The sequence below is a fragment of the Natrix helvetica genome (assembly GCF_964273705.1).
Source record: "Natrix helvetica genome assembly, chromosome: 2".
Classification (NCBI taxonomy): domain Eukaryota; kingdom Metazoa; phylum Chordata; class Lepidosauria; order Squamata; family Natricidae; genus Natrix; species Natrix helvetica.
In genome coordinates this window covers 11,008,931-11,033,858 of record NC_138552.1, presented here as the reverse complement: position 1 = coordinate 11,033,858, position 24,928 = coordinate 11,008,931, and the positions used below count along the sequence as shown (strand labels likewise).

Below are 24,928 nucleotides of genomic sequence, written 5' to 3'. Positions count from 1 at the left end.
AACAATTAAATGCATTTGGATGGAGGAGATAGGCTGTACAAGAAATAAATATATTCTAAAACCCTAAAAACATCCCCAATTAAAAACCCAAACCCAATTAAAATAAATCCCCGGGAGGTAAAACTAAGAAAGTGCCAGGCCAGCTGATTGAAATAGGTGAGTCTTTAACTTTTGACGGAAGGAACGGAGGTCGGTGGTGGTTCGAATGTCGGGGGGGAGGTCATTCCAGAGGGTTGGGCCCATCACAGAGAAGGACCTACTCCTAGGTGTCGCCCGCTGACACTGCCTAGCGGACGGCACCAGGAGGAGTCCCTCCCTGTGTGAGCGAATAGGTCGCAGGGACGTGTGTGGTAGGATGCGATCCTGCAGATATCTAGGTCCTATGCCATGGAGCGCTTTAAAGATAGTGACCAAGGTTGTTAAAAGAATCACTGCAGTTAAGTGAATTATGCAAACATTAAGTGAATCTGGATTCCCCCAATTGACTTTACTTTTTGGAAGCCAGCTGAGAAGGTTACAAATGCTGATCACATGACCCTGGGACCGTTCAACTGTAAATAAGTACATGCCAGTTGCCAAGCACCTGAATCTGAATCACGTGAATTCACAGTTTGTGAATACTAGTCATAAGTCATTTTTTTCAGTGCTGTTGTAACTTTGAATGGTCACTAAACGAATGATTATAAATCAAAGACTGCCCACATACCTTTGCGGTGTGCATTCAAATATGTTAGATAGAGAACTGCAGAACCTAGCAATTCCTCGTGCATTAAGACTGAATGCCAGAATGAGCCACAGGCTACTTCCCTGCTGAAAATAGATTTTTTAAAACGGGTAGTCCAATTTATTTTTTATTGGATATTCTCCAGCGGAGTGTGTTTGCTTCTCTCTGTTTCGACAGGACTTTTTCTTTTTTTTAAACTGTCCTGGGGTTTGCTTTTACCACGAGACATCCAATAAAAATTCCTGTAAGAGGGATGGGAAAATTAGCTTCTGAAGGGGAGGAGGTGGCTGCGTTCATGAGCGGCTTCTTTCAAAGGGTTTATGGGGGACAGACCAGACTGCCTGGAGGAGATAACACCGTTTCAATGGCAGGCTAATTTTAGGCTATTGTTAAAAAGAGTCAAGTGAACCAGGAAAGGAGAGCAAAGAGAAAGAACGGGCTATAAAAAGAGGCAGACAAAGAACGCAAATGGGCGTTTGGTATTTTGAGCAAGGTGGTCTTTGGGTTACACAAAAGTACCGTATTTTTCAGAGTGTAAGACGCACCGGAGTATAAGATGCACCAAGATATTGAAGAGACAAATTAAAAAAAAATTTTTTTTTGCACTCTGCAGACCTCCCAAAAACGGCCCTTTTTCACGAAAACGGGCCCGTTTTTTGTCAAAAGAAAGGCCATGCATAGCCTTTAGGAGGCTTGCAGATTGCTCTTGGGGCTGGGGTCGGGCAAAATTGAGCAAAAAATGATCCATTTTTCGCTCATTTCTACCCTCCTCAGCCTCCAGGAGCACTCTGCAAGCCTCCTAAAGGCTCTGCATGGCCATTTTGGTGAAGGGGCCGGAGTTTTGGGAGGCCAAAAAGGCTGTATTCAGTGTATAAGATGCTCCCAGATTTTCAGCCTCTTTTTTGAGGGAAAAAGGTGCGTCTTATACTCTGAAAAATACGGTATTTTGGGTTGCACAAAAGTATTTTGTGTATTTTGGGTTACACAAAAGTACTTTGTGTATTTTGAGTTACACAAAAATATTTTGCAGACTGTCTGAGTGTAGGGGAGGCTTCTCTCCTGACTGGATTTTTTTCATTTGTTTAAAAATTGTGGACGATAAGAACTAGGCCATCAAAGGAAGTGGTAGCTTGAGCGTGAGAAAGCGAAATGGGTTGGAAACGGTTCATACTCGGATGGGATTATAAAATGAAAATCAGAATATTCATGCCACCCGGGAGCCATCTTGGGATGCAAGACGTACGGACGAGACCACCGGAGGAATTCTCTTCTCCTCGGGAATAAATTTTTCAGAGCCACTTGCCATTCTCCCCAGGAACTGGTGTCTAAAGTGTTGAACGATTTCTCTGCCTGGCGCTACTTAAGATTATGAACGCTGATTAGTCACAAGAGAGATATTTTAGCTGTGTGCTGGATTGGAAAATCGGGGTTTGAGGCTTGTCTGCCGTAACTTATTTGTGGGCTTTTTAAAAACGGACGTAGAGTTCCTGGGATGTTGGGTTAGATGGAAACTTTTTGGAGTGATCTAAATAAATGATCTGAGAACTGAGCCCTCAAACTGTTGGGCTGCTTAATCCTCATTTGCATCAGCATCTTGTATTTTGAGTAAGACTTCTACTGGTTCTGTAGTGATTCTCAGTCATCCAGGTCATAGTTTTCCCAAAGGTGTTTTTTCAGGAGGCAGCTGGACTGACTTTCTTTTTTGCTTTGAAGACATTTTGCTCTCATCCAAGAAGCTTCTTCAGCTCTGACAGGATCCCATCCCTGTCAGAGCTAAAGAAGCTTCTTGGATGATGTTGTGGCCCACCAGCGGCCAGTGGAACTGGTGGCAGACTCAGACAATGAGGAGGTTGGGGGGGAACATGGGCCAGTCCTGGACTCTGGGGAAGGCTCTGATGAGAGCTCTGCGTCGGAGGCAGAGATTGAGCCAGGGCCATCGGACAATTATCAGCTGCCTTCGGAGTCGGACATCAGTAGGGCAGAAGAACAGCTGGAGCCTGTTCCCAGTGTGTGCATGCACAGAGTTGCCAGGAGAAGGGAACAAGGCTCGACTCGGGTGTAAAGTCACAGGTGGACAGTGAATGGCCCCTCCCGTAGGGAGTAAAGAAGAGTGAAAGGGGAGGGGAGTTTGCAGGAGGCAATGAGTTCAATTCATTAGAGTGAAGATCTGTTCCTGACTTCTTGCCAAGGATTGTCTGCTACAGAGTGGCCTTTGGAAGATATCGGCCTGGCAGCTCTCCAAGCAAGATAAAGGTCTGTAGTTGTGAAATCTCATGAAAGACTGTTGGCCGGGTCTTTGCTGGAGAGGAATTCCCTTTAAACTAAATAAAAAGGATTTTATCGTGACGTAGCAAGCATTGTGGACTGATCTTCTTAAATGGGGCAGACCTGTTAGAGCAGGGGTGTCCAAACTTGGGAACTTTAAGACTTGTGGACTTCAACTCCCAGAATTCGTGTTTTTGGGAAGCCAAGGTCAAAACAGAAGAGAAGCGAAACGTCCTCAAAAGAAAAAACCAGAAAGTCCAGTTGCCTCCTGAAAAAGCATCTTTGGGACTTCCACTGTTTGCTGCATGCATCATTCCAGTAATAGAGGTAGTCCTCAACTTACAACCACTTGCTTAGTGACTGTGCGAAGTTACAGTGGTGGTGAAAAAAGTGACTTACAATCAGTCCTTGCACTTTTCACTGAGGTATTGTCCCAGGGTCATATTATTCCCAAATAGTACCTTTATAGAGGACTTCCGAAAAGCAAAATTGATGGGGGAAGCCAGATCCATTTAATGACATGGTGATTCACTTAAAGACCACAGTGATTCACTTAAGGATCACAGCAAAAACGTCCTAAAAGTGGGCACAACTGATTCAATGACCACATTGCTTAATGATGGAATTTCTGCTCCCCATTGTGGTCGTAAGATTACCTATAGATCGGTTACTCTGAACCTCTCCTGTGTACCCCTATATCTAAAATACGGATTCTGAAAAAAAATACATGGAATTTTTATCTTCGTAATCCATAAATTATGGGGATAGCGGATAGAGGATTTCTCTCAGGAATGAAGTGACAATTTTCCTGAAGGTGTTAAAACAATGAAAGCTTGCTGGAGGCAGGAGATTTAGGCTAAGGGGTTTCCTTGGCAGCCGATATTAAAATAAAACTTGCAAGCACGAAGCAGATAGACAGTTGTGTGTCAAGTCAGAAAACCACTCTGCCCAAACAGATGGTTTCCTCAAGAGGCTTTTGCCAAACATGCAAACAGAATTGAGCCCATCAATCTCAGGACGCAGTAAATGACAAATTGCGGTCTTGTCTTAATGAAAACAATTGTGGGAATGTGCTGCTTCTTGTTATTCTAGCAAGCATTGTGGACTGATCTTCTTAAATGGGGCAGACCGGTTAGAGGTTGAAGCACCTTTTTGGTTGAACAATCTTGGAAGCAGAAATATGACCTGAACGAAAATTAGTGAAACATGTTACGTAGGTTTTTTTTTTAAAAAGGGGAACTGTTATAGGAATAGGCAAAGCCTAGTATCAAAGCTACTATATCCTGCCAGGAGGAGAATCCAACAACCTGTGCTCTGTGCATAGGGGTGGTGGAAGAAAATCAGAAGGAAGCAGCCTCAGATTAGGGGAAAGATCAGAGAGATTCAGTAACAAAGAAGGAACTTTGAGAATTTACTCATTCTCAGCACTGCACCAGGGGTGTTCAATCTTTAAGACTTGTGGACTTCAACTCCCAGAATTCCCTAGCCAACCACGCTAGCTGTAGAATTTTGAGAGTTGAAGTCCACAAGATCTTAAAAGTTTCCAAACGTGGAAGGCTGCATTCAGTCACAAAAAAAGACGCGGACACCATAGAACGTGTTCCGAGAAGACCGAAAGAATGATAAGCCATCTGAAGGCTAAATAATGTGATGAACAATTGAAGGAGCTGTATATGTTTAGCCTATCAAAGAGAAGAATTGGTGGGGGGGGGGGACATGATAGCTGTTTTCCAATACTTGAAGGCAGGGGTGAAATTCAGCAGGTTCTGACAGGTTCTGGAGAACCGGAAGTGGAAGTTTGGAGTAGTTTGGAGAACCAACAAATACCACCTCTGGCTAGCCTCAGAATGGGGTGGGAACAGAGATTTTGCAGTATCCTTTCCCTGGAGTAGCGAGAGAATGGAGATTTTGCAGTATTCTTTCCCTGGAGTGGGGTGGGAACAGAGATTTTGCAGTATTCTTTCCCGGGAGTGGCGAGAGAATGGAGACTTTGCAGTATTCTTTCCCTGGAGTGGGGTGGGAACAGAGATTTTGCAGTATCGTTTCCCTGGAGTGGCGAGAGAATGGAGATTTTGCAGTATTCTTTCCCTGGAGTGGGGTGGGAACAGAGATTTTGCAGTATTCTTTTCCGGGAGTGGCGAGAGAATGGAGATTTTGCAGTATTCTTTCCCTGGAGTGGGGTGGGAACAGAGATTTTGCAGTATCCTTTCCCGGGAGTGGGGAGGGAATGGAGATTTTGCAGTATTCTTTCCCTGGAGTGGGGTGGGAACAGAGATTTTGCAGTATCCTTTCCCTGGAGTGGCGAGAGAATGGAGATTTTGCAGTATTCTTTCCCTGGAGTGGGGTGGGAACAGAGATTTTGCAGTATCCTTTCCCGGGAGTGGGGAGGGAATGGAGATTTTGCAATATCCTTTCCCTGGAGTGGGGTGGGAACAGAGATTTTGCAGTATCCTTTCCCTGGAGTGGCGAGAGAATGGAGATTTTGCAGTATTCTTTCCCTGGAGTGGGGTGGGAACAGAGATTTTGCAGTATCCTTTCCCGGGAGTGGGGAGGGAATGGAGATTTTGCAATATCCTTTCCCTGGAGTGGGGTGGGAACAGAGATTTTGCAGTATCCTTTCCCTGGAGTGGGGAGAGAATGGAAATTTTGCAGTATTCTTTCCTTGGAGAGGGGAGAGAATGGAGATTTTGCAGTATCCTTCCCCTGCCACACCCACCAAGTCACGCCCACAGAACCCATAGTAAAAAAAAAATGAATTTCACTCCTGTCACAGAGAAGAGGGGACTGACTTATTCTCCAAAGCACCAGAAGGCAGGACAATGGGTGGAAGCTTATTGAAGAAATCCACCCTAGAAGTAAGGAGAAATTTTCTGACAGTGAGAACAATTGATCAGTAAAATGGCTTGCCTCCTGGAGTTGTGAGTCCTCCATCACTGGAGATTTTCCAAAATAGACAGTCATTTGACCAGGATAATATTAGGTGTCCTATCCTGAGCAGCGGGTTGGATCACAAGATCTCCAAGGTCCTTTCCAGCCCTATGATTCCATTTTCTATGACTTGCCCATCCTTACCTACTGAGTAGACGGGAGCAGCATTGGAAAGAGGGCTCTACCTGTGAGTTTCTTGATAGATGTAGAGATCACCGTCAGAATGTTGTTAGATGGGTATAGTCCTACTCCAGCAAAGTGATTTTCAAATTTCAACCTTCCCCCCAGACCTATTGTGAAGGGATTGTTGTTGTTGTTAGTTACTGAGTCGTGTCCAAACCATTGCGACCCCATGGACAACGTTCCTCCAGGCCTTCCTGTCCTCTCCCTTCCCCCAGAGTCCATTTAAGCTCACACCTACTGCTTCAGAGACTCCATCCAGCCACCTCCTTCTCTGTCGTCCCATTCTTCTTTTGCCCTCAATCTTTCCCAGCATGAGGCTCTTCTCCAGGGAGTCCTTCCTTCTCATTAGGTGGCCAAAGGATTTGAGTTTCAACTTCAGGATCTGCCCTTACAAAGAACTGTCAGGGTTGATCTCCTCTTCCCAGTTTGATCACCTTGCAAGGGACTCGCAGGAGTCTTCTCCAGCACCAGATTTTAATCAAGGGATTAAAAATGATAAAACCAACAATAGCAAGCAATGCAATGGGGCTTTGTTACAGTGGTGGGATTCAGCCAGGTCGCAACACTTCGGGAGAAACGTTTGTTAACTTTCTGAGCAGAACTGGAAATCATTAGGGCAGAGAACGGGTTGCCAAATTATTTGAATGCCACCACTACTTTGTTTAGTTTTGGAATATACAACGGCGGTTTGGTTTCATTGACACCGATACTGCTGATATTTGGTGTGGGTTTCACCATCCATTGAGGAGAGCATGTTTCTTTGCTAAGAAAATTATGTTTTGTTGCTTGACAGCTGAAGAAAGATAACAGCTTTTTTTTATTTCTTCTTTCTAGTACCCAGTGATTGTGGAGTTGTTCCACGACGAAAAAAACCCTGCTCCAGCTGCTCCTCCTGGAAAGAAAACTTCTTCCAAAATCAATATCCGCTCGGCTCGTCCAACTGTAAAAGCAGCCAATAAAGAACACAAGAAAACAGTGGGGCACCAGGTACAAAGCTGCCTTTTTTAAAGTCAGCTTCTGTGTTTTTCTTACTTCTGGCCAGGGGTGGACTTCAAAAATGTTAGCAAGGGGTAATCTCCCGGTTGCTGGGTGGGTGTGGCCATGGTGGGTGTGGATTTGTCAGTCTCCTGCACCACAGCGGAAGGGGCGTTTTTGCCCTCCCTGGGCTCCGGAGGATTTCTTTGAGCCTCCGGGAGGGCAAAAAAAGGCCTCCCCAAGCTCTGTAGGCGCCCGTTTCTGGCCTTCCTGAACTTCCGGTAGGCCCGTTTATCACCCTCCCTGAGCCTCCGTGCACGCCCTGCACTTACCTGCACCCAAAACGGACCGCGTGGGAACTCCTGGTAGGGGTGGGGGTGGGCGGGGCCAGCCAGGAGTGGGATTTGAGGGTTCTTCAGCCTGCACAGAATCTTAGCTAGAGGTTCTCCCAAACCCCCAGCAGCCCACCTCTGCTTCTGACCCATCCAAGTTATAATGTTATCAGTGAATAATTGCCAGGGCTATAGAGGCTATAGAGTGCATTCAAGATTGCCCCATATGAAGGGGGGGGAAACTAAAATCAATATATTATATCTTTCTCCCAATTACCACTTTTGGGAGAATTTCAAAGGGCACACATCCCATTATCATGCAAGATCATACAAAGACTCATTCTAAGTTGAAGATTTTTTCAGTGTTTTCCCTAGGACCCTGGGATAGAGGAAGTACATTGCTTTCCCCCCCAAAATAAACCAGAATGGACCCGGAAGCTGGTCTTCTAGTCTAACCCCCTGCTCAAACAGGAGACCCTAAGCCATTTCAGATAGGTAGCTGGCCAGTCTTTTCTTTAAAAACCTCCAGTGATGAAGCCCCTACAAATTCTGGACGCAAGCCATTCTAATGGTTAATTGTCCTCACTGTTATTAAGTTTCTCCTTCATTCCAGGTTGCTTAGTTTTAGTTTTCATCCATTGCTTCTTATTCTGCCTTCTGGTCCATTGGGAAATAATTTGGCCACCTCTTCTTTGTGGAATACTGCTATCAAGTTCACCCCTAGTCCTTCTTTTCTCTAGACTGGCCATACCCAACTCCTGCAACTGTTCATAAGTTTTTGTCTTTACTGCAATTCCTCCTTCGTTTCCTAGCATCAGAATCAGAATGTAGAACAATGTTTATATTGAATGTTGAGTTTAGTGAGAGTTTAGGAAGCAAAGATCTTTAGCAGGAGCCAAGAAGTAGTCATGGTACCTTCCAAACAGAACCTGCTTCCTGGCTGGAATCAGGAGATGAAAAGACAGATAGGTTGAAGAGCAGAAAGTCTCGCTAACTGGTTCATTCAGTCGTGTATTAACCATTAAGCAGACTAAGCACATGCTTAAGAGGACCAGGCCCAAAGGAGGCACCACAAAGTTGAGAAAGAAAAAAAAAACAATGCAGATTTGTACAGTCTGTACAAAGGAGGGGCACCAGGGGTGGGTTCCTGCCAGTTCTAACCTCTTCTATAGAAGAGGTTCCACAAATCTACAGTGCCGTTTAGAAGCGATTCCAGCTCCCTCCCCCTGCTCCTTCCACACATCATCAAGATGAAGAGGGAGAGGAGGAATTCTGGGAGTCGAAGTCCACAAGTCTTAAAGCTGTCAAGTTTGAACACCCCTGGGGTTTTCTTTTCCTAAAGGGTTAGGGGTGCGAGGGTCTTGTAACTTGACAGCTTTAAGACTTGCGTGCTTCAAATGCCAGAGTTTCTGAGCCCACATTTTGGTTGCTAAGCAAGAGCGTTGTTAAGTGAGTTTCACCACATTTTACAAGTTGGCCACGCCCACCCAGTCACATGACTGCCAAGCCACTCCCACCCTGTCACATGGCTGGCAGGCCACTCCCACAAAGCAGGCCACACGTACAGAAGAGGTTCTAAAAAAATTTGAAACCCACCACTGAGGGGCACCAATATTTATCAGTGCTTAGGACACCAGTGAGCCTTAATCCGCCGCTGGGTTCATTCATTGGTTTGCTGGTAGTCTCCGTCTAACTCTTTCTCAACCTTAGCAAATGTATGATGTGTGGACTTCAACTCCCAGAATTCCCCAGCCTGTTCCAATCACTGGAGATTTTTAAGGAGAGACTGGACAACTATTTGTCTGGAATGGTATAGGCCAGTGTTGGTGAACCTTTTCGGCACCGCTGCAACAGGGGCTGCACTTTTGATTTCTGGCGCATGCATGCATACTGGCCACCTAGTCTTCTGGTGCATAGACCAACTGGTCATTGCGCATGTGTGTGCCAGAAACCGATAGAGCAGCCGCCGCCTGGTGCGCATTCATGCACCAGGAAGATGATCATCCAGTTTCCATGTGTATGTGCACCGGCCCCCTGGTCTTCTGGTTTCTGGCATGCATGCGCACATGAAGACCAACTGGCCAATGCACATGTGTGTGCCAGAAACTGGAAGATCGTCTTCCCGGCGAGCGCATGCGCACGGGGCAGCTGCTGTTCCTGTTTCCAGCACTCCCAGGCACATGAAGACCAGCTGGTCAGCACGCCGAAACCCGGAAGAGCAGTGGGCGACAGCTGACATGCCCGGAGACATGGCTCTGCGTGCCACTATGTGACATAGGTTGGCCGTCATGGTTATAGGCTCTTGTGCTTGAGCAGGGGTGGATTAGAAGACCTCCAGAACCCCTTCCAACTCTGTCATTCTGCATTTCTGCTCGAAATTCTTAATTCCCCCTTTGTTAAATGTATTTATGTATTATTAAATTTATATGCTGTCCGTCACACTCTACAGAGTTGCTTGGCCATTTCATCCATGTTTAGCTGTAAAACGAGCCTTGTCACCTTTCTCCGCTTCCTGCAGAGTTACTATTTTTTTTTCCTCTTTCAGTTTCGCAATTCATTGCACCTGTTAATGGAGACCCTGAATGCTACCACTCCCCATTATGTTCGGTGTATCAAGCCCAATGATGAGAAGCTGCCTTTCCGGTAAGCATTGCTTTCTGATGAGACCGGAGATTCTGTAACTTGATGAAAGGCAAAGGGCAAAGAGATTGTGAAATATGTGTCATGAAAACAGTTAGTCCTTGACTTATAGCAGTTTGTTTAGTGCAGGGGTATCCAAACTTGGGAACTTTAAGACTTGTGGACTTCAACTCCCAGAATTGGCTGGCTGGGGAATTCTGGGAGTTGAAGTCCACAAGTCTTAAAGTTCCCAAGTTTGGACACCCCTGGTTTAGTGAGTGTTCAGAATTACAACAGCACTGCAAAAACTGACTTATGACCGTTTTTCACATGTATGACCATTGCAGCCTCCCCATGGCAAAAAATTCAGATGCTTGGCAATTGACTCATATTTATGACGGTTGCAGTGTCCCGGGGCCATGTGATCACCTTTGGTGACCTTCTGACAAGCAAAGTCAATGGGGAAGCCAGGTTCACTTAACAAAGATGCTAGTAATTTAACAACTGCAACGATTCACTTAACAAGTGTGATAAGAAAGGTCCGAGAAATGTCGTAAAATCGGATGAAACTCACTTAACAACTGTATCACTTAACCACAGAAATCTGGGGCTCAATTTGTGGTTGTAAGTTGCAGACTACGTGTTCTGATTAGGAACCCTTAGCTGTCTTTACACAACCGCCTTAACTGGGATAGTCATGAACCTTGTGACTTAGCCAGTTTTAACTTTAGCGTACTTATCTATCTACACAATTGAGACAATAACCGCTTATCTCACAGCGGCGATTCTGTGAAATATTTGCTGCTTAGTATGTTATGTCAACCGTGTTATAATTATAAGCCCCAAAAAGTGCTTTAGAGTACTTTTTTGTCAACCTTAGCAAGTTTAAGGTGTGTGGACGTCAACTCCCAGAATTCCCCAGGTGGCTGTTGTGTTTGGTTTCACCTTAGTTGCATAATGACTCACTCCGTTGTGCTGACCCACATAGTTGTCGTGTATTCAGCAGATTGCAGTACCTAACCAAACATGGGTGGATTTGATCGTTAGCCACGTTCCGTTCTTGCTAAACTTGGGTCTGAGACCACCTGAGCTATAGGTTCAACTCGGAAATGGAAATAAGTCCCTGGAAAATGGCAGTGGCAAATCAACTCGAAGGCGTTTTTAGCGTGTAACCAAACGTGGTAAAACAGTGCAAACTCAGCTATTATTTTTCTAGGGATATACAGCCAAGTGCTGTATAACAGCGCTGTGTGACATCATGCTAGCCACATGACTGTGAAACTGTCTTCGGACAGCGCTGGTCCATTGGCTTTGAAATGAGATGAGCACCATCCCTTAAAGTCGTTGGCAATGACTAGCGGAGTAAAATCCACTCCTTTACCGCCAAGTGAATGGACCACTTTTATTCCAGTGTCATCTTCCACAGAGACAACAAATATAAAGCAGTTGTCCATGAAAGCATATTGTGCTATGCTTCGTTAAGTATCATATCTACCTTGTTGCGTTATATTCATGGTGATACAAGACCAAGACCTTAACCTTAACATGGTGATACAAGACCAAGACCTTAACAAAAAGTTGTGTTGGGCTACAAGTTCCAGAAGGCCAGTCAGTGATGAGAGTGAAGGAAGCAAGGGAGTTAGACTGACTACCGTTCCCACCCTCCTTCCTTCATGTGTTGGGGAAAACACTTGAATTGGTTAACTCTTGCTGGAAGCTCACAATAGAATAAAACAAAAGTCCCAAGCCCCCCTTTTCCCTTTTTCAAGAGGCAACTGGACTTCCTTGTTTTTCTTTGGAGACATTTCATTTCTCTTCCAAGAAGCTTCTTTGGCTCTGACTGGATGGTGCAGAATGGAAGGATTTATACTCCTTGCAGACAGCTGGTCATTTGCATTCTTTTTGGAGAGTCATTGAAGCCACGTGGAGTTTTATCTGTCGGGAGCGTGGCCTCAATGACTCTCCAAAAAGAATCTCATTCCTTGAGGTTTAAACTATAATTTGAGTGAACATATCTCAAGTTTACTTCACAACAGAGAAGAAACAATAGGAAGCTGTCTAATGAAAAATGTGTCCTAAATGTCCCATAAAATCTTCTTTGATTAAAGAAATTAAATACATGTTCTGCACCTGGATGATGTATTACTCCCTACTTTTCATTCTAAGAACACAGGGAAAAGGATGTAATCTGGAACCAGAGGTTTCGCCTTCCCAGCTTTCGGATTCATGCTGGAGCCCATCCTCAGGGAACTTCTCTCTAGCAGAGCCTGTGCTTCTCTGGGCTATTCTATGTATGGTATTTAAGCGGTGCTTGTTGTGTGTGGCTTTTTAGATGTTGATTGGGGATGGCTGACTATTAAGGTGTTTGGCTAACACTCTGCTAGCCTCTCGGCCAGGAGTGGGCTGCTACAGGTTCGGCCAGGTTCGGGAGAACCTGTAGCTAATGTTACGGCTGGTTCAGAGAACCTCCAAATCTCACCCCTGGCTGCCCCAGCCCCTCCCACCACTCCCCTCCCAGGAGTCTCCACGCGGCCCGTTTTGGATGCGAGATAAGTGCAGAGGGCGGAAAAGGGGCCTTCTGGAAGTTTCAGAGGGCTTCTGGAGTCTGGGTGAGGCCATTTTCATCCTCCCAGAGCCTTGAGGAAAGCCTCCATAGTCTGGGGAAGATGAAAACGCCCCCCCCCCCCTGTGGTGCAGGAGGCTGACTAGGCCATGCCCACTGTTAGATTGGGTAATGGATGGGCACACACAGGCTCAACGGTAACAACAGCTCTTTATTAAGTACAACAAGTGAGAGCAATCCAGTGAAGGTTGAGTCTGACAGCAGCCCTTTTATAGGGAGCTGTCAGACTCTTTGACCAATAGCATTAAACCTCTGTTCCCGCCGGAACAGAGGACCTTGGTGGAAACTACTGTAGTTAGAACAAGTATCTAACACCCCTCCCCTCTTGGATGGAACAATCCTACTTGTTATGTAGTCACGCAGGTAGACGGGCTTTTGGGTAGCTCTGCTGGACCTGCGCAGTTCAGTATGAGGGGTTTCCTTGGACAGGTCGGTTGGACCTGTTTGCTCTGCAGCTCCGCTTGGTGGAAGTTCCTGGAACCTTTCACAGGCCGCGGCTGGAGCTTCTAGAGCCGGTTCGCTCGGAGCTCACTGTGGACCTGCAACATAACCAGATAAGTTTCCCGGTACCCTCGGGCTTGAGCTGGCTGTGGAAGGAGTGAGTGTTTGCTCCGTTTGGGTAGGGCTTTGGCTAACTTGTGCAGGAGTTACCTCTGGTTGTCTAAGAGTGGAGTTGGAGAGGCGGCCACGAAGTTGGTCAATATGCCTTGGAGGTAAGAGCAAGGGCCGGTGATGCCTATTACTTTGGCAGGAATCCACAGAGTTCCCCCAGCATAGTTGTGGGCGCATACCGAATCCCCTATGCTAAATGTCCAAATCTTGCTTGTGGAGTCTGGGGGCGATGAGGCAGAATAATTGGGGTGTAGCCGGTCTAAGTGCGACCTTAGCCGGCGACCCATGAGAAGCTCAGAGAGGCTTCTCCCTGTAGTGGCATTGGGTGTGATGTGCTGAATTAGCAAATAGTGGTCAACCCGTGTGTGCCAATCTCCCAGGCCCATCCTAGAGAGGGCCTCTTTTGCAGATCTCAACATTCTCTCCGCCTGACCATTGGAGGCCGGATGGAATGGCACGACCAGGGCATGCCTGATTCCCTGAGCTGCTAGGAAGGTCTCAAACTGCATGGCTGTGAACTGGGGCCCATTGTCAGAAACCAAGACATCAGGCAGGCTGTGCGTGGAGAAAAGTCTCTGTAGCACCTTGAAGACTGCTTCTGCCGTTGTGGAGGTCATCAGGACTACCTCTAACCATTTCGAGTAGGCGTCCACAACTATGAGAAATGTCTGGCCGTGAACTGGGCCAGCAAAGTCAATGTGCACCCTAGACCATGCTGCTCGAGGTCGCTCTCATTCCTTAGCGGGTGCCTCTGGGGGAGCTGGTCTGGACTCCTGGCACAGTGTGCAGGTAGCCACCCATTCTTCGATCTCCCTGTCCATGTTAGGCCACCACACGTAACTCCTAGCCAAAGACTTCATCCTGACAATTCCATGATGCCCTATGTGTAAAGTTTCTAATACTGCAATGTGCAGTTTGGGTGGAACAACGACCCAGTCCCCCCTCACTAAACAGCCATTTACAACCGATAACTCATCGCATTTGGCAAAATACATTTTGAAATCAGCCCCAACAAGGGGTAGGGTCAGCGAGAAGTTCAGGCAGTGGACAGCAGCTTAGAGCGTCATCGTGCCCCAAAGTGGAGCCTGGTTGGTGGATGAGACAGTAGGAGTAGGCAGCTAGGAAGATGGTCCATCTGGTCATTCGAGGTGATAATGACACTGGGGTAGGTCGGTCCCCAGCCAGTAAGCCCAACAACGGCTTGTGGTCCGTAATCAGTTTGAAGTCACGGCCATATAGATACTCATGGAACCTCTTTACTCAGGCCACTGCAGCCAAAGCCTCATGGTCCAGCTGGCTATAGTTCCACTCTGCAGCAGACAAGGTTCTTGAGTAAAAGGCAATAGGGGCCTCGGTTCCGTTGGACATGCGGTGGCTGAGGACAGCGCCGACGCCGAACGGGGAAGTGTTGCAGGTCAGCACCAACGGCAGGGTCTGGCTGTATTGTACCAGAAAGGAGTCCACCAACAGGAGTTGTTTTACCGTGGCAAATGCGGCAGCCTCGGCTCTGCCCCAGGACCACTTCGCGTTCTTAGCCAGGAGATGATATAGGGCCTCAGCAACAGTGGCTTTCTGTTTAAGAAAGATGCTGTAGAAATTAAGGAGCCCGTGGAACGCCTGCAGCTCGGTTTGATTGCGAGGTGTGGGGGTATCCTGAATTGCTTTAATTTTTTGTGTGGTCGGGTGAATCCCAGAGCCATCAATTAGGTGCCCTAAGAATTCAACCTTTGGCACGTTAATTTGGCATTTCTCTTTTTTGAGACGGAGGCCTTTGTCTCTAATTTGAGCCAAAACTGTTCGTACATGTTTGAAAAGTTGTGCCGCATTTGCAGTCGATACCAAGATGTTGTCGAAATAGGGGACGACTCCTGGAAGCCCCTGCAAAAGCCGTTCCATGACACTTTGGAACAGTCCAGGGGCGATGCCAACGCCAAATTGCAGGCGGTGACATTTGAATGCACCCCTGTGCATGACAATGGTTTGGGCCTCCACCGTAGTGCCATCTACAGGCAATTGTTGGTATGCCTGTGCCATGTCCAATTTAGCGAATACTTTGCCGGGGGCCTAATGAATGAAGGAGGTGCTGTACAATGGGTACAGGGTAGGCACTTTGTTGTAGCGCTTTATTCATTGTGCACTTATAGTCCGCGCAGATGCGGACAGACCTGTCAGATTTGACAGGTGTCACTATAGGGGTCTCCCAGCATGCGTGATCGACTGGCTCTAGGATTCCCTGGCCTACGAGCTTGTCAATCTCTCTGTCAATTTTGGGGCGGAGAGCAAAAGATACTCTCCTGGGTTTTAGCCTTACTGGGGCTATGTTGGGGTCCAAACTAAAGGAAATTGGAGTCCCCACATACTTATCCAGACCGGTGCCAAAGACGTCCTCAAACTCCTTAAAGATGGCTTCAGCGCTGTCATCTTTCAAGGCGTTGATACCGGTCACTTCTAGGCCCAGGGCTTGGAACGAATCTAGACCTAGGAGGCTCTGCAGGTTGCTGCTGACCACTGTCACTGGGAGTTTCCCACTGAACTGCTTGAACTTCACCTGGAAGGTGTCTTGGCCCACGATGGGGACCCGGTTCCCCTGGTAATTCGTAGGCAGATGTCAGAGGTGCGAAGATGCTGCTTCTTTAGGCTAGGGATAGCCTGCTTTAGGGTAGACCATGGCATGATGGTCAGTGATGACCCGGTGTCGATCTCCATCTCACATGGAGAGTCCTCGATGAGGACTGTGACCTTCAGCTTTTTTGGCCACCTGGTGCGGACTTGTCTGATCGATGTGTGGTGGGTGACTCTGTCGTCGCTCTCTGAGTGCCGTGGTGGCTTCCAGGCCCCTTGGCTAGGCCTCGTTTGGCGGGTTGGTGCACTACTAAGCTGCCAGGTAGTGGCAGGGAATTCGCTCCGGCACACCTTGGTGATGTGCCCCTTTCGCTCGCAGCGCTGGCAGGTTGCGTCACTGAAACTGCAAGCTGATCTGCAAGCTGATCTGGCATGGTCCCCTCTGCAGCTAGCGCAAGGCAGGAGACACAGTTTGAATTTGTGCTGTGGTTGGGCGTGGCTAATACGCATGCGGCAGCTGTCATCTTCCTTGCCCTCTGAGCTCTCGGGCTCTGCAGACTTGCGATGTACACGTGTACTCTTTCGCGCGTCTTGTGCAGTGCTTTGGTGCTGCAGAGTCTCAGTAGATTTGATGGCTGATTCGGATGCCCTGGCTTTGTCCAAGGTGATCTGCAGAGTGAGGTTAGATTTAGTGAGTAACCTCCTCTGTAAGTTAATGTCCCGCACGCCGCAAATTATGTGGTCCAGAATCAGCTCATCCAGGTCTCGGAATTCTCAGTACCCGGTGGCCTTGCGAAGCACCGCAACTTACTCATTAATCGACTCGCCCTCTTTCTGGTTCTTGATATTAAACTCATGCCGGCGAACGTGCTTGGATGGCTTGGGGGCATAGTGGGTCCTCAGCGTCTGCTGGAGCACGGACCAGGCGACTGATTGCAGCAGTGTCGGCTCAGAGAGGTCTTCGCCATCTCGAACACTTCCTGGCCACAGTATCCGAGGAACATGTTCTTCTTGCGGCCTTCAGAAAGGCCCATGAGGTAGTTTGCCTCGAGGAAGCAGTCAAATCGTACCATGTATGAGTCCCAGTACTCGCTGACTGGGTCATACGGAGTTGGTGTGACATGCATGGCCATTTTGTGTTCTGGGGGTGTTTTGAGTTTGCCGCTCAAAAATGGCTGCTCGAAGCCGCGCTGAGCTCCGGGCTGGATGTACTTGCTGGATTGCTACGCTCTTTTTTGGTTCGCCTAATTGCCTTCCAATCCCATCCTCGTCACCAGTATTAGATTGGGTAATGGATAGGCACACACAGGCTTAACGGTAACAACAGCTCTTTATTAAGTACAACAAGTGAGAACAATCCAGCGAAGGTTGAGTCTGACAGCAGCCCTTTTATAGGGAGCTGTCAGACCCTTCGACCAATAGGATTAAACCTCTGTTCCCGCCGGAACAGAGGACCTTGGTGGAAACTACTGTAGTTAGAACAAATATGTAAAACCCACCATGGCCACGCCCACCCAGCAACTTGGCAGAGAGCCTGTTGTTGAAATTTTTGAAGCCCACCTCTGCTCTTGGCTAGAACGAAGTTCCCTGCGGATGGGCTCCAGCGACAAGTTGGAAAACTTGGAAGAATAAAAATCTGGTCACTAAAACCAATATACCGACTGAGATTGGTTCCTGCCACATTTTCCTGGGACACGTATATTCGCCTCCATTCACAAGAAAAAGGATATGAAATCATAGCACTGGAAAGAACCACAGAGGCCACCTAATACAATTTAATTAATCCCTGGAAACCGAGAACATTCTCAACATGGGATGAATTTGAACATTGGTTGAAGCGCTCTATGAAAAAGAAAAGAAAAAAGGAGCCTTCGAGGCAATTGATTTTATTGTCAAAATGTTTGATTATCAACCTCCTTCAGCCGACTTGATCTCATTTGATCCGGTCCTGTTCTTTAGGGCAATAAGGAGTTAATCTTTGTCCTCTTCCACGTGATCGCCCTTCACAGATTCTGAAGGGAGCATTTCAATTTTCTTGTCTCGTGTAGTGACATTTTCCAGTCCCTGTTTACGATGGTTTGAGTTGAAAAAAAAATCTGATACCCTTTGATCCCAGTAAAACATGTTCCTGAACAATTGCTTTTGTGTTTCTTTTAATAAAGTTATATTAAAAAATAATTGAACACATCCAATTTTGCTTCTACTTGGAAATCACTTCTGGATTTTGTGCTTGAAATGGGGAAAAATGAAATTTTAGATTTTTCTGATTAGATAAGTTTGTTATTTAAAAAATGGCTAGAATATATAAGTATGTAAAAGTAAAAAGTTGAGGATGTTACTATCTTAGTCTACTGTTCTAAAAAGTGTCAGAAAATGTTTTTTTTCTTTTTTCTCCTTTGCCCTACACCTTTCCCTTTTCCCTCCTATTTTCATCTTTTTTTGTATTTTATCTCTTGCTAAACGTAATCAAATTATTGATAAATAAATAAAGTCATGTTGAGAGTTCAGTGCAAAGCTTACTGAAGTGTTTAAAGTTTAGGAAGGTTATTCTTAAGTTTAGAATTGAGTTCATAGATCATATAAATGAACTGGGATCAGAATGTGTTGTACAACTATGTTCATGAGTGCCATCAATTGTGTCTTGACAGCTTCGATCCAAAGAGAGCAGTACAACAACTAAGAGCTTGTGGAGTGTTGGAGACCATCCGTATCAGTGCAGCGGGCTACCCATCCAGGTGACTTTCACTACAAAACAATTCTATATTTCTGCTCCCCCCCCCCCCAATAACAACCATGCTTTAAAACAGTGTTTCTCAAACTTGGCGACTTTAAGTCCTGTGGACTTCAACTCCCAGAATCCCCCAGCCAGCATAGCTGGCTGGGGAATTCTGGGAGTTGAAGTCCACAGGACTTAAAGTCGCCAAGTTTGAGAAACACTGCTTTAAAACAATGCAGAAGACAAAGACTGAGAAAGTCAACTCTGGGGCAGGGGGCTTCAACCTTGGCAACTTTACGACTTGTGGACTTTGACTCCCAGAATTCCCTAGCCAGCATGGCTGCCTGTGGAATTCTGGGAGTTGAAGTCCACAGGTCATAAAGTTGCCAAGATTGCAAAGCCTACTCTAAAGGTGTACCAGGGAAATATTTAAGAGTGCATAAAAAAAAAATCTGAACTTTTCTCTGTGAAATTTGAACTTTGTGGTAGAACCTTAGAACTCCTTAACCAGTTGCTTCTCTATGTAAAGCTCAACTTGGACAATCCCCACCCCCCCCCAAAAAAAGAAATCTTGCTTTCTCCTGCATGAAAAGCTACAGGGTTTAAATATGCATTGAGAAACATTCAAAATATTTTGCATGGAACCCTAAACAATTTTGTAGTGCTGTAGGGTTTCCTGCCTAAGCAGAAGGTTGGACTAGAAGACCTCCAAGGTTCCTTCCAACTCTGTAATTCTATTCTATTCTATTCTATTCTATTCTATTCTATTCTATTCTATTCTGTGGTTAGTTTACTTTTTGGGGTTTAGTAGTATGTCCTCAGTTTGTAGGCCATTTTTCTCCCTTTAAATGCGGTTCCTGTTGAACATAGAAAACAACATACAATATTATGGTGAATTTGGCGTACATTCAGGAATGCGGCCTGAATTTTCTGCTATATGACACAATTCCTTTGCAACCGTTGTGCTGGTCAGTGTAATTTTAAAGATATCATTTTTTTCATAGCATTGATTCTTTCCAAAAATAAATATCATCCTTCTTCGCTGGCATATAAAATCACATTTGGAGCAGAGGGGTCTATTTTAGAGATAAATCTTGACCTCTGTATTGTGATATAGATATAATACCCTGACCACAGGTCAAACACCAGGGAGAATCTGAAGCATAGATTAACCAGTCAGCAAATTTAGCTTCCTCTATATAAACACGTTCTACATCAATGTCTCAATCTATTTTAAATTATCTGAATATTTTGCTTTGCTTCCTTTGGGAAAAGCAATGATGGAGAGATTGTGTGTTTCTGTGTGTTTGCATCTCATTGTTTTCATTTACAAAAAGTAAATTTGAGGGCTTGTCCAACTTTACACAATCCAAAAGTATACCTGAGATGAAGATGAAAAAGGTACAGGTATTCCTCAACTGAAAACCTTAACTGGGATGAGAATTTCAGTCGTAATTCGAGGCATCACCTAGCCATATCCAATCGTTCAGTGATTTCTTTTAAGGGCAGTTGTTAAGGGAATCACACAGTCATAAGTCTTAATCCACTCTCTCAAATAATGTTTTTTTGCTGAAAACCAGCAGAAAATGCCACAAATTTCAGTCATGTGACCATGGGACATGACACCCTGGTCATAATGGAAAGAGTTTGGTAAGGAATGGCCTGAAATGTGGTCGCATTGATGCTGTTCAGTGCAAGCTAGGATCGCTAAAGCAGGCTACGTATCAAAATAATATTCAAGGCCTTTTGTGCCTCTCCTTTGTTCACGACTTATGTCAGAGGTGGGCAAATATGGCCCCTGTATGACCTGTGGACTTCAACTCCCAGAATTCCTGAGCCAGGGCTGGCTGAGGAATTCTGGGAATTGAAGTCCACAGGTCGTAAAGAACCCACAGTTACCCACCCCTGCCTTATGTAATGGCTGTTTGTCTCTCTCCTTTTCAAAGGAGGCTGGTTTCCATCTGTCCCTAGATTTTACGAACTCATCTGATTTGCTAACTCCGTGATGGCAACCTTTTCGGCACCAAGTGCCCAAGCTGGAACGCACATGCATTGGGCTTGCTGCAGTGCCGGAAACTGGAAGACCAGCTGACCAGTGTGCACATACTTGCTTTTTGGGCATTTTTCGGGCCTGGAAAATGGCCCCAAAACAGCCTTAAGAAGCCCCCAAACAGCCTGGAAAACAGTCTTTATTGGGGCTGTTTTCAGGTTGTGAAGACCAGCTGGCCGGCACGCATGAGTAGCAGCCGGCGGTGGTGCGCGTGCCCATAGAGAAGGCTCTGCGTGCCACCTCTGGCACGCATGCCCTAGGTTCGCCATCAAGGTGCTAGCATGTCACCCACTATGAGTCACGCACCATACACTGATGTACACTCAGAATACGTACATTAATTCCAATTTACAATTTTGTTCTTGTTGCTAGTTTTTGGCAGGAGGCCTTCAGCGTACCCCTCAGTTAAAATACGACCCTTGGCTCAGAAATTGTAAAAACTGAAAGGCCCGATTCGTATGCGTTGAAAGTCCTCCAGGCATGGTCCACCAGCCATCTCCAGAGAGGCAGAGTAGAGAAGGGTTTCTTTCTTTGATACCTGCAATAGGGAATTCTAGATAACGTTGTACCAAGCAGGATATAGACAGTTTAGGTTAGCTTATTACAGGTCGGCTTTGACACACAACAGTTCATGTACTGACTGTTCAAAGTTACAAAGGCCCTGAAAAAAAGCGACTCTTGACCAATTTTCACACTTATGAGTGTTGGAGCATCCCCATGGTCACATGATCAAAATTCTGACACGTGGCCACTGACAAATACCGTATTTTTCGGAGTATAAGATGCACCTTCCCCCCCAAAGAGGGTGAAAATCTGGGTGCGTCTTATAGACTGAATACAACATTTTTGGCCTCCTGACCCCCTGCCCCCCACACATCTCGTTTTTCTCAAAAATGGACGGCCAGAGGATTTGGGAAGCCTGCAAAGTGCTCCTGGGGGCTGCGGAGGGCAAAAACGAGTGAAAAACGGACTGTTTTTTGCTTGTTTTTGCCCCCCGCTGCCCCCAGGAGCACTCTACAAGCCTCCCAAACCCTCTGCAAGCCCTGTTTTTTGCAAAAGAAAAGAGGTATGCAGAGGCTTTGGGAGGCCTGCAGAGTGCACTTTTTTTAAAATTTACCTCTTCAAAATATTGATGCGTCTTATACTCCGTTACGTCTCGTATTCCAAAAATTACAGTAGTTATGCCAGATTCAATGTTCCAGTGTCATGTGATCAACTTTTGCAATCTTCTGACAAGCAAAGTCAACGAGCCAGTCCAATATATTTAACAGCTGTGTTCCTAACTTAACAACTGCAGATTCTGTCAGAGTTTGTTGCAGCAATCAGATCCAGAAAGCACACAGAGGTAACTGATTCAGCAGGAATCATTAACTTCTTTTTATATACAATATAATACATAAGTAAATATACAATACCAAAAGCAGGTTTTCCAACGTGGTAGCAAATACAAGCAAGCACAGGCAGAGGAGAGAACAGTTTCAGTTTCAGTTCCGAGCAGCAGACCAGTTTAGAGCTCAGTACAGACTCAGAGCTGCAGAGCTAAGCCACGCCCAGACTCCTAGCTGTCTCCAGCAAATACTGTTTCAGTTTCCAAACAGCCCTCCTTGGCTGACTTAGTTGCTATGCGTATTCATTGGCTGGCTTGTTACCATGTCTCTGCCAGTCATGAACTCTCATACACACTGACAGATTCAACTGCAAGATTCAATTAACAACTGTGGCAAGAAAGGTAATAAAATGGGGCAAAATTTGCTTATCTGTCTCTCAGCAACAGAAATTTGAAGCTCCATTGTGGTTTGTAAGTCAAGGACTATCTGTAGGCATTTCATAAGAAATTCCTCCTGCTCCACTGGACTAGCAGAATGGAAAGCTATTACCGTATTTTTCGGAGTATAAGACACACCTTTTTGCCTAAAAAAAGAGGCTGAAAATTTGGGTGCATCTTACACACTGAATTCAGGATTTTTTTGCCTCTTGAAACCCCGCCCCTTCACCAAAATGGCCGCGCATAGCCTTTAGAAGGTTTTCAGAATGCTCTGGGGGCTCGGGAGGGCAAAAATGAGAAAAAAACAGGCCAATTTTTGCTCAATTATGCCCCCCCCAGCCCCCAGGAGCACTCTATAAGCTTCCTAAATGCTATGCATGCCCTTTTTGTGACAAAAAATGGGCCTGCTTTCACAAAGAACGGACCGGTTTTTGCTCATTTTTGCTAAAAAAAAGAAAAAGATTTTGCACTTTACAAGCCTCCTAAAGGCTATGGCTATTGAAAAAAATTACGGAACATTTTTTGGAGGTCTGCAGAGTGCAAAATCTTTTTTTTAAATTTGCCTCTTCAAAAACTTGGTGCGTCCTATACTCCAGTGCGTCTTATACTCCAAAAAATACGGTAATCATCTTTTTCCTACAGTAAACTTTTCAGGGTAAAGTTTAGCAGCTCTTACTAGGAAATTCCCTCCTTCCTCTATTAATTTGGGGAGTTGTTTAACGTATTTCACCCTTCATTCTCAAAGTAATGGAAGACCTTTATATAATATTTATGGTAATCTGTCAAAATGATAGAGAGAATTTACTAGTTTAAACTTGACAGCTTGTAAGAATGATATCTTCAGTCGTTTTAGAGGCAAGATCTGAGCCAATTTGCTTCAGAGGGAGTCTGCCCTGTGGCCTTCCATCACTTCCGACTGTCAGCAGAATTCCTTAATGAAGCACTACCTACAGTGTGCCATTTTTTTTTACTGCAGACATTGACGGCTTGTGCGCTCAGACATGAAAAGATGCTCTGGATGTTTCAGGGTCCTTGTGATTTGGCGTGGCTGCCACTACACTATCCGAGTCACAAATGTAATTTGTCCTCTACTCTCTCCTTTTTCTTCCAAGAATTTTTTTAAAAATGTTTTTGGGACAACTGGTTTGTTCTTCTGCTCCTGAAATTATTATTTAATCCCTAAAGGGACATGGTGGCTCAGTGACTAAGATGCTGAGCTTGTCGATCAGAAAGGTCTGCAGTTCGGCAGTTCGAATCCCTAGTGCTGCGTAATGGAGTGAGCTCCCGTGACTTGTCCCAACTTCTGCCAAACTAGCAGTTCGAAAGCACATAAAAATGCAATTAGAAAAATAGGGACCACTTTGGTGGGAAGGTAACAGTGTTCCGTGCACCTTCAGCATTTAGTCATGCCGGCCACATGACCACGGAGACACCTTGGTGGTCCGTGAGACAATTTTGGTGGTTTGCAGAAAAATTATTTGCATTTTTTATATTGCACCAAATGCTATTTATCTTTTTTTAAAAATTCAGATTAGTGGTCCACAGAATTTAAAATTATGAATGTAGTGGTCCCTAAGGTTAGTGACCCCTGCTCCATAGTATATACTCTGCTTCTGCAACATCACACTTGACAATGCTCTATCGGCCTACCCATGCTCCTATGCCTGCCTGTACTCCATAGCACCTGCCCACCCATGCTCCTGTGCCTGTCAGCACTCCATACCACACACCCACGCATCTGTAGTGCCTGTCCATAATGCCCACCCAGGCTCTGTAGTGCCCACCTGTGGCACTCACCTTCCTGTTCATGCAGTTCTTGATGTTACAATTGCACCTCTCTTCTTCTATATATAGGTAGTCCTTGACTTACAACCACAATTGAGCCCAATTTGTTAAGCAAATTTTGCCTCTTTTTACGACCTTTCTGGTCACCATTGTTAAGTGAATCATTGCAGTTGTTAAGTTAGTCACACCGTTCTTAAGTGAATCTGGCTTCCCCATTGATTTGGCTTGTCAGAAGGTCGCAAAAGGTGATCCCATGACCTTGGGTCACAGCAGCAGTACCTTCAAAACATCTGAATTTTGATCATGTGTTCAAGGGGATGCTATAAAGGTCGAAACTGTGTGAAACGGAACTTTTTTAGTGCCGTCGTAACTTTGAATGGTCAGTAAATGGATTGTTGTAAGTTGAGAACTAACTGTAAATAATATTCAGTATTGAATATTGCAAAACTTATCTCAGCATCCAGCATTTACAAATGAAGAGATAATAAATATAAGCATCCAAAATACAGTAAAACCATCAGAACATTAAAAAAAAAGAAAGCCAAATGATTATTAATACCAAATGAAGGGCCTCTTGTTTAGCCTTCATAGAAACAGACTAGATAGCACCTTGATCTGAACTAGTAGCATTTTGAAGTTTTGCTATCGTTCACTGAAACTGAAATGTTAGAAAAATACTTTCCATTTCCCTTCACGGGGACACAAAGAACAGCAAAACAGTCACTGTGTCAGCGTTCCAAATATCATGCAGAATTAAATCATTTTCCAAGGCAAAGTCATCCTTAAAGC

At 45.4% G+C, this 24,928-nt stretch overlaps 1 protein-coding gene across 4 annotated transcripts in view; it reads left to right on the top strand.

The window, feature by feature from the left end:
• MYO5B (myosin VB) overlaps positions 1 to 24,928 on the top strand; it is a 330,461-nt gene that overhangs the window by 184,382 nt on the left and 121,151 nt on the right. For all 4 annotated transcript variants that reach the window (XM_081942523.1, XM_081942520.1, XM_081942522.1 and 1 more), the window contains exons 15-17: positions 6,935 to 7,087; positions 9,953 to 10,050; positions 18,472 to 18,558. In XM_081942523.1, coding sequence (XP_081798649.1) covers positions 6,935 to 7,087; positions 9,953 to 10,050; positions 18,472 to 18,558 — 338 coding nt within the window. The remainder of the gene's footprint in view (positions 1 to 6,934; positions 7,088 to 9,952; positions 10,051 to 18,471; positions 18,559 to 24,928) is intronic.